The sequence below is a fragment of the Sturnus vulgaris genome, chromosome 2 (assembly GCF_052056855.1).
Source record: "Sturnus vulgaris isolate bStuVul1 chromosome 2, bStuVul1.hap1, whole genome shotgun sequence".
Classification (NCBI taxonomy): domain Eukaryota; kingdom Metazoa; phylum Chordata; class Aves; order Passeriformes; family Sturnidae; genus Sturnus; species Sturnus vulgaris.
The window spans coordinates 22,538,334-22,548,568 of NC_142244.1; the positions used below are offsets into that span (position 1 = coordinate 22,538,334).

The 10,235-nt window shown below is 41.0% G+C and overlaps 1 protein-coding gene across 1 annotated transcript; it reads left to right on the forward strand.

Moving 5' to 3' along the window:
- Positions 1 to 155: 155 nt before the first annotated feature.
- On the forward strand, positions 156 to 10,201 carry SFT2D2 (SFT2 domain containing 2). Its single transcript, XM_014878620.2, has 8 exons — positions 156 to 380; positions 689 to 775; positions 1,110 to 1,195; positions 2,283 to 2,364; positions 4,323 to 4,358; positions 4,476 to 4,534; positions 5,273 to 5,302; positions 5,904 to 10,201. Exons 1-8 carry the CDS (start codon positions 177 to 179, stop codon positions 5,941 to 5,943), a joined length of 624 nt encoding a protein of 207 aa, XP_014734106.2. The 5' UTR covers positions 156 to 176; the 3' UTR covers positions 5,944 to 10,201.
- Positions 10,202 to 10,235: the final 34 nt, after the last annotated feature.

A 10,235-nucleotide genomic window follows, 5' to 3' on the forward strand; every position in this document is an offset into this window, starting at 1 on the left:
CATCCACATAACTTTGGCTGGCAGGAGGCGAAAATAAAGCGAGCGGGAGAAGAGCCACAGTCGTGGGATTGAAATAAAACCTCACCGAGTTTTGCTCCTGCCAAGTGATGGGATTGGAAAGTGCTGGGAGGAGACAGGCTCCGTCCACATCCGGACTACATGGCCCGGCAGCCTGCATGCCGCCCCGCCGGCCTTCCCCTACCTGCGGCGCGCAGGTGGGCGCGGTGGCTGCCGGGGCTGGTAGTCCCTGGGGAGGAAGGGGAAGAGCAAGGAAGGGCAGGGCATTCCGGCCGGCCGGGCGGGCGAGCTGTGGAGCCATGGACAAGCTGAAGCGGGTGCTGAGCGGCCGCGACGCGGAGGAGCCGAGCGGCCTGGCCGAGGTAGCGCTGCGCTGCCGCCCCCACCGCCTCGCTGCAGGGCGGGGGGACCCGGCCGCCCCTCCCCGGTGCGCTCGGAGCGGTGCCGGAGCGGCCACCCCGGAGAAGGCGCGGGGGGCGTGGGCGGGCGGTCCCGCGTGGGCTCCGCCAGCGCTGCCCCCGCGCGTCCCGGGGTGTCGGCATCCCCCGCTTCTCACTCAGGAGGGCGCCTGAACAGGACACGGCGGCGTCCGAGAGGAAGTTTTCGCTCTTGGTAGGAGGCAAGAGCTACAGTAAACAAGTTTCGCTTTTGTTTGTCTCCTCGTTTCCAGGTTATCGATGCGACTTCGTTAGGTTGGGGCACCCGAGTGAAAGGTTTCATTGCGTGTTTTGCGATCGGATGCCTGTGCTCGATCTTGGTAAGGACTTTTCGCCTGATCTCCCCAGTATTTGAGTTTCCGGAGCCCAGATAATTACAGCCTCCCTCTGTGCTGTTGCTTAATTTTTCCGAGTCTCTGCGGAGACGTTTGACTCGGTTCCAGTTAGATGCGATACGCTGACTCTTAACAAGAATGACAAGAATGCCAACAAATGGGATTTATTTTTGTACGAGTAATTCTGCAGTTTGGCTTGAAGTTTTCCTAAGATTTCTTTTGTGACGTGACACTTATATGAGATATATATTTGTTTCACTTTATGACCTATTAATTTCCTCCTTCCCCCCCTCCCCGTTCTTTAAATGTTCCTTTTTAGGGTAGTTGTCTGCTATGGATACCAAAGAAAGGGCTGGTACTCTTTGCAGTGTTTTATACCCTCGGGAATATTGCATCTATTGGGAGGTAACAATCTTTATATATCATGTCCCTTATACAGAGGATAAACAAAAGCAGAATGATAGTGCATGAGTGGTAGAAACTGTTGCATTTATGAGAGAAGATTTGCTTCTGTAGGTAATTTTCTTGTTGAATTCTACAGAACAGCATTTCCCCAGTAGTGGCCTGAAATGGTTAAGAAAATTTTAATTTTGTTTATTGTTATTACTAATGCATTCAAGGTAAAAGTTGCTCATCAGTAAACAAGAATCACACACATGTTGTGAGCATTGAGGGTTTTTTTATTTTGTTGGTTCCTCCTCCCCCAGATAAAATAATTCTTTGCCATTTTTCATTTGGAAGTGTTCTGTGTGTTTTGGTGAATATGTTTGGAGCAGTCTGTCTGTCAGAGCAAGCATATGTAGTAAGACTTCATGGCCATCAAGGTTCCTGAAGCAAAGCCATACATCCTCTGTGACAAGCCCAGCTTTCTGTGATTGTGGAAGCTTAGCATGATGCAAGAAAGCATAAATAATTGAACTGGAAGTAATATGCTAATGAGGCAGAATAATTAGTATATGAGGCAGAAATATCACTTTAGATAAAACTTTCACCTTGTATAATTCATGCAGTATTCATCACCAGGGCTCTAAATGAGGCTGCAGATCTGAGAAGGCATCAGAGAATGGATCCAGGCCTGAAAATAGCCTTTTATCTAGAGGAATTGAGCTGGATTACCTGGCAGTCCATGAAGAGCTTCTGTGGATGGTGTTCTTGAAAAACAGACTTAAAAAGCATTTTTGAAAAGCAGGCTAGAAAAGTATCTGTCAAGGGTGGTCTGATTGGAGCTGACCTTGGCCTATGCTTCTGACTTGATTTTGACAGATGCTTCTGTTAATTTTAACGGAACAAGTGTGAATAAAATTGTAAATGCCTTGCACAAAGGAAAGGGGAAATGGATTTTGTCTCATTGTATAATCCCATTTGTTTTGTTATGCTGCACTGATTGCAATAACAACACAGTGTACTGATGCCCCTATGGCAGCAGACAGTTTAATCGTACCGAGTTTCACTTTTGCCTTGCTCATTTCCGTGTTCATCTTGTTTTTCACAGCACTATGTTTCTTATGGGACCAATGAAACAACTGAAGCGGATGTTTGAGCCTACACGTTTGATTGCTACTATTGTTATGCTAGTAAGTATCCAAGGAGGCGCTTTTAACTCATACAAACCTGGCAGCTATTTTCTTTGTGAAGTCCTTTCATATCCATTGATCCAGCTATGGCTCAGGATGTGTGTGGGGGTGGTTTTTTGTCTTTTCTGAAGATATCAAACACTGCATATCTGCTGTAGTGGAAAGGTAAGTGCAGCACCAGAAAAGCACCTCTCTGTTAGTGAAGACTGAGCTGAAGCCAACTTGTTTTGCTAAATGAGCATTAAGGGTCTGTGGCTGGTGTGTGTGAACCATGCCTGTGCTTTTTTAGGGTGCTTGAGGTCACAACATCATATTTACATGTTGCCTAAGAAGTGAATGATGGGAAACTCATTTTTTAAAGTTGTCCTACGGATGTTGCTAGATATTTTATTTTGCATAATTTTGTCTTTTTATATTTTGTCTGATTGCCTTGAAAGAGCTGTGTAGGTATTTCTACCTCGATAAAATCATCTCTTTGTAACAAAGCACTTGGGGAAACTGTGCCTTGGTTACCTTGCATTAGGGATCGTTCCAGCTGGCTGATAACTTCAGGTTTTGAAACTTGTATGACAACGAAATTGCAAATTCAACATTCAATGGAGTCACCCTTTGAATGATTTTATTTTCAGAAGATGGAAGTTACAGCAAACCTTGTGTTATGTGTGTTTCTGTGTCTGAAAATTACTGCTAAATTTCAGACTGACTCTTCTTTAAAGTATATGGTTTTTTGCCTCTGCAACTTTCCTGTTTTCTGTCAAAAAGTTTCAAGGTGGTTTAACTTGCATGAAACTCCCATTTTCAAGTCTGAATGGCTTCAGAGTGTTTGCTTGGCATCAGCACTTCCCAGTTTCTCATTACACATCCAGAGATGCTGCAAAGCTTGAGAAATTGTGTATGCTTGCAGATCCAATCAAGAAGCTACTGTATGGTGTGTATGTGTTTTGTATGCATTCAGGATGCCTGGAGTCAGGAGAATTCCTGGAATGCTGTTTAGTGGGATAAAGCCAGTCATTAGATGTATGATGCAGTATTTAGACCAATATACTAATCACCACCTTAAAACTAATGGAGGAACTGCATTTATTGTCAGTACTGGTTGAGTTCAAGTGTATGATTTCTTTGGCAATGCGTGTCTTAGTGTCTGAGTATGCAGTACTACATGGGGGGGTTTTTTCCATTCTAGTAGCACGGTGTGTATCTAAAGGCTGTTAGATGCTGATGAAGGAAGATGAATTATCAGTTTGTATCATAGATAAATGAGCTGTCATATCTTAAATTCAAAACGAAAACTAATAGGAGGCTTCTATTAAAACTGAGAGTTAAAGTAGAAAATAATCCTACTACCCCCCAAGATTTTACCTGCAGTAAAGAAGAGAGACACAGTGCACACACTGAAAACAGAAAAAGTGCTGGTTTGAATGACTGTGCCATACTTAAATATATACACAGGAGAGCTACTAAACAATAGCCCAAAGTTCTTGAAAGTGTAGCATAGTTTTAATTGGTGAGCTTTTAAGTAATAACCGTGGTACCATATAATCATCCGGAACTGTGCAGAAGCAGAAAGACTAGGAGTGGTTACTGAATAGTATTTGAAAAGTCTTACTTATGCAGAGCAATGAAATGTGGTGTGTGCCTGTGACACCAAGAAGTGCATGAGATGGAGCAGGGACCTGCAAAAGACCTGCAGGAACCTCTTCCTCCTGCTCCTTTGCAGCCATAAAATCATTTGTTGGAGATACCAGGCTACTATGTCCTGATGGTTTTAATTCACTTCAGAAATGTAATAGCAAGAGCATTTTAAATATAAATATGAGGAACTCTTATGATGTAGGATTGAATGAAACTGTGAAATGATGTAATTAATTTGTCTCTGTGAAGGACCCTGTTACAGTGTTGCAATATTTATAGAAATGAGTTATTTCTGGTTTTAATTAAAATAATTTGTTTTCTTCTAGTTGTGCCTCATACTAACACTGTGTTCTGCTTTCTGGGTGAGTACTGGAGTCCTGTATGTATATGTAACTGGAGTTTATATAGCTGGAGAATATTTTAAAAGAAAGGTTCTTACAATGCTGTCTCTGCTGTGTTTCTTCCCCCGTCCCCTCCAGTGGCATAAGGCAGGACTCGCGCTGCTTTTCTGCATCTTACAGTTTTTTGCCATGGCATGGTAAGTGATTTCCTCCTTACACACTCCACTTTCTGTTGCACCTGACATCAGTAGCTGAACTGTGAGTGGATTTTGACGTTGAGTTAGGTGGAAGGAAAATGTTTACCTTGTCAATCCCTTAGATTCAAGACAATGCGTCAGTGAGGAGCTGACCTGTTCCCACTTCTTGGTCTCTCACACCACTACAGAGGCTTTGGAGACAGAGCTCAGGGCTCCATTTCTACAGGAAGTTCCTTTGATTTCTCTGACCTTGAACTGAGCTTGGGTTTTTTTTCCCCTTTTAAATCAATTTGCTGCCTCCCATCGGGTATTCCTCTTTTACACTCTTCTGAATTTATCTTGTTCAGAGACCAAGTTATGCCAATCAAATTATTAGTGTTCTCATGTTAACATATGGTCTGTGCAAGGTCACCAAGGAGTGCACAAACTGATAGGGACACCTAGCCAGCCCCTCAACACTAATCCTGTACATTTGTAGGTGCTGGAACATGAAGAATACTGGATTCAGGAGAGCTGTGTTTAAAATGCTTTCACAACATCTCCCTCTATTTTGCCATAGTGTTTCATACCCTGGCTGGGCTAAGAAGGCTTCCAAGGATACTCCTTCCTGTTACTCACAAATTCAAAGCTTCATTTTGGTTATGTAACTCGTAGTTTAGAATGTCAGAGGGGTTGTTCTCGTTTGTGATGCTAATAAAATCTGACATGAAAAGTAACTTTCAAAATCTTTCTTCTTAGGTACAGCATTTCCTTCATACCATATGCAAGGTAAGCTTCCCCACTCTCTTACTCTTTGTCATTTTGAGGTTTAATCGTACAGAAGATTAGTTTAGAGAAGCATTGTCATGGGTGGATTTAGAAGGTTTTCCATGGTGCAGGAAATACAACTGGTTACATCTGAAAATGAAAGTAAGCATCTTCTCTAGTGGGAGAACACAAATGGAGAAAATCAGAGGGCCTCCCATTGAAATATGTAAGCCTGCTGACCAAATGTTGAGCATAAGACTTTCCTTTGGAATACCCAAATGCTGGTCCAAACTGCTACTAGACAAGTGTATTCTTCTGTGTCCCTTTTGTCCTGTTGTCCCCATGAGCACAATTCTGTCTCCTGCCGCACCCTTCTGCAATGCACTGCCTCAGTGCTGCCTTGCAGCTCCCCCTTCTGCAGCAAGGTGGGCACTGAGCAGACCTACTTGTCTCTAAGGCATTTGTGTAGTCATGCAAATCATATTGATGCAATTAATACATGGTCAGCTGATCTCAACAGTCCCCAGTGTCAGTGGGATAGCAGCATGGAATGACTCTTATCAAATAATGTAACTGAGGTGATTCTGACTCTCTTGTGTTTTTTTCTTTCTCCTGTCTGTAGGGATGCTGTGAAGAAATGTGTTTCTGTCTGTCTGTCTTAACAGGAATATTGGATGCCTCACAAAGTTCTAGGAAGTTCTAGATAGAACTGTGTTGAGATCACTGTGTTATGTAGTTTCCTACTTCAGTCTTGAACATGTGCCTTTAAGTGCTTGTTAGAAGCGCCTTGTGTTACACCCAGCGTATGCAGTTGCTTGGGTTTGTAAGCAATGGTGTCGGTGGGACAGAGGGCTTGTGCTCAAATGAAATTCAGTCTGGCAGAAGAACTGGGCAGAGGTCTACTATTTGTTATGGTGATTCTTGCATAAATTCATGCATTTGGTTTTGCAAAAGTTTCAAAGTAATGTGTAAAGTCTGTAAAGTGAAGACCTTGGCTCTGATGGGACTGTGCCTGTTGTAAAGTTGAAAACTGATTTCTTACCAACAACTTGGGATTTTTTAAAATAGCCTTGTGTCACTTAACCTTTGCACTGTTTGCCTTGGATAATGGAATATTGGTACTCTTTCTTTTCCTATCTCTCTTGCAAAATTTTAGGTTTATGAGACTTCTAAAAGATGTAGTTCTAAAGGCAAACACGGATTAACCATGAAATGTTTTCATCTTTAATGAAGTACTTAATTCTCAGTATATACTGATAGTTCTGTCCTTAAAATACATGAAAGGGACATTTTCATAAGAAAAAACTTGCTCCTGTTGGAAAAGCAGTTGTAAAATAAGGTCCATTGATGTTTTCAGCTACCAGGAACCTGAGTTCTTTTCCTTGCTCATGGTTGCAAGGCAGGAAGCTGACATTTTTCATATGAAGTGAGGTGCTTCTCTTCTCCTCCAGCTGTAGCATAAGAGCAATGCAAAGGGCATGGTAGGCAAGCAATAAAGGAATTTATGTATTTTCTTTCTCAAAGGGCAAACTGTCATAAGTTGAAAGTGGGCTGTTGTTTTTAAGCAGCCTGGGTCAGGGAGAAGACATTTTGTTCTGAACTTGCAAATAAGTTAAAACTCCAACATTTCTCTTTGTTTCTTTGTACGTGGAATCAGTTTTGTTTCTGCTAAAACTCTTGGACACACCGGTGAACTTCTCTGCATGGAGGAGAAAGCACAACATTCTCTTGCCTGTGGTAGCAAAGCATGAAACAATGCCACTGCCAGCTCCAAACAAGTGCTGAACAGTCTGTATCCAAATTCCAAGGCCAGTCTGTGTTCTCTTTATATTCTGAACTACATATAATCATTTACTCCAGCATTACATTGGTCAGTTTAATAACTCAGCACAGATTCCTGCTTCTGCTGTGTGAGATAGTGTTTAACTGCTTTCCCCTTTCCTTTTACCAAATTGTCTTGCTGGAGCCAGTGTTTAAGATGATGGTTTTCCAGTGCACTCTAGTGGGAACTGAAGCATCTCTTCCTTAATCTACCAAGAGTTTAGTTGTTTAAGAGCATTGTGTTCACATGGCAAGTGTATCCCTGACTTGTACCACAAAGATTTTAATGCAGGAAAAACCTTGATCTACTTGGCTATAAAGTATAAACTCACAGTGAAGGTAAATAGTTCTATGGCTTCCAGAAAGTTACATAAAATTAATTAATCCAAAATCTTAAATTTAAGTGTCCTTCTGATAATTTATAAAGCTTCAGTACCACCCACCTGTAAGGATCCTCTAAGGAAAAAAGAATTAAAGATTGCGTTTTGCAGATGGTATGAAAGAGAGATTTTGACAAGCTTTCTGTGGATTCCAGGTGGCCAGAATTACTGTTGCAAAGGCATTTGAATGGAAAATGTCACCTTGGAAAGATGGCACTAATGTTGGAATGAATCAATTATGCAGATTCAGGTGCTAGGTCCTGGCGCTTTTTTTGTCTCTCAGGATTTAGAACTTAGTGTTGAAATAAATATGTTCACCATTATTCTTCTTGAAAGGAAGAATTGGTTAAATGCCCAAGAGAGACTGGGAATTAAAGAAAACTGATCTTTTTTTCCACTGGCTGATCTAAGACAAGTGACTAAAGGGACGTGTGTCTTTTTTTCAGGGAGTAAGTTTAAAACCGAATTTACATCTGTCAAAGGACCTATGCCAGTCTTTTCTAGGGACTTTGATAATGTTTACAGAATTCCTTTGTATAAGGGAAATAGAAATGCAACCCTAATGCCTTTTATTTACATTATAATATTCCTTTAATTTTAGCATCTCTGAATGTCCCTGGGAAAAGCTACAAGCACAGTAACCATTGTTTCTCCTTCCCCTCTCCAGCTAAGTTATGTTAACTCCAGTCATCATTCCAGGTTGAGCAGTCGCGATAATGGAATTTGACTTTTGGGAATTTTTTTTTTTATTACTTCAGATTAGGAGGAGTAAAAGCCTTTTGCTTATTCCTTGGCTAGCTTGGGCAGGGTTCTGGTAGCCTGACTCTCTGTCAGTTCTTCTGGAAGAACAGTACAATTGGGTATGGTGAATGTTAGTTTTTCAACATGCAGAGTAGCTAACTAAGACTCTTGTGAACACAGCCAATTAGAAGTAGGAAATTTGTGAAAATACCAATAGATAGCACATATATGGATTTTTGTCCTTTCCTGCTCTCCTCCCAGTTTAAAACTGGAATTCCAGCTTCACGGCCTTTTATTCAGGAAGAGAGAAGAACAAATCTTCATTTGACTGCACAGCACACCAGGCTAAGCAATTGTGCCCTTACAGGAAGGGAACCCAAGGGGAGATGGCAAGGACACAAGGATCACAAGAGTGCCACTGGGGTTTATGTTGCCCTTTGGTGTTGTATTCTGTTCCTGGGGACACCAGACAGTAGGAGAGACTTGCCATATTCTTGCCAATATGTGAAACATACTCAGGGTTTGTCGCTTTATCTACAAGCAGCTTTGATTTAAAATAGCTCTCCCAGAACAAAGCTCTTGGATTCTTACTCACTTTTAAGTAGTTGTAGTGAGGCTGTTGACAAGCTTAACAGCAAAAGAAATTTCCACTTTACTGTTGTTCTTTATTTTATATGATTTTTACATAACTGGGGAATAAACTACATGAATATTTCCTCTTGAGTAGTTTTCAATTTGAATTAGATTATACCATTATACCTTTTTTTTTTGGTCATTAAACCTACTTTGTGTTATATTTTGATATCAACATCTTGGGTATCTGCTTGGCAGGAAGCATGGTGTGTATTTCTGAAGCTTTCCATCTTACTGTCCTTGAGGGCAGGAATATTTGTTGTGTGCACTCTGCTGCAAATAGAGAATCTGTGGTTTGAATCACAAAGCTCCTTCCTTCCCAAAGTCCCTGCTCAGTTGCCTACAGCACTTAACTCAAGGCTGACTTCCCTAAGGAAACTTCTTTGATGTTGGGTGCCCATCTCAGTAGGATTTGGTGTTCTAGCAGAAAGTGCTTTTTTTGCTCAGCCTGTTGACCAATTTGTCCACTTTTTTTCACTTTTTGCTGTACAGATAACATAACCTCAACCAAGCAGCCTTAGCGTACAGTTCTAACAGGAAATTTGTATATCCTGGATCAGCTGACTTTCCAGCTATATTAGAAAGGGAAATGGGGAGGGTGGTAGTCATTTGTTCCCAAAGTACTGAGACTCTATACATTGAAATATGGGGTTTTTTTTCACTGCTTCACGGTTTTGCTCTATTTTGTGTGATGAAGTCCATTATGAACACTGGTACTATCTGAAATGGTTCTACACTGATGACGTGAACAATTTAATCTCATTTAGTATTTTCAGTAATAAGACTCTTCATGAACTGTTACAAAAACCAAGGAAGAATTTTCTGCCACAAGTTTAAATTCTTTTCAGAAACCATGGTTTTAAAAGGAAAGTGTGTTGGGCTCTTATGTGTGCCTCTGACTTCCTGAGAGCAGCTCTTGATTCATTTTGGTACTTAAATCGTGTTAATGAGAGTGAGATCACTGTTCTGTTGTAAGCTGAGGAGGATGTTTAAACACATTTGTCTTAAATACTGATGTTTACAACCATAGCAAATACTGACCATTTTTGAGGGAAAGCACACAAATGTTTTATTGTCTTAAAACCACGTGCCTCACTGTAATGTGACCACTAAATTTTTTACCAGCTGTGGAATTGTTTTGTAAAATAAAAACCAAACTCAGAAATTCTTTGCAATGTTTTATACTGTTACTGATTCTATTTGCTGATGTGCTTTTTCTGTTTACACTGTTTGATTTCTACTTTGATAAACATCTTTTTGTGACTTACAACTTTCTCTGTAATGAAGTGAAACCCTTACAAGTGCTGTTTATTTCCTTCAATAAAGTTATCACTGCATTAAATTACTTGGTCTAATGGTTAATGCTCTTATGGCTTTTA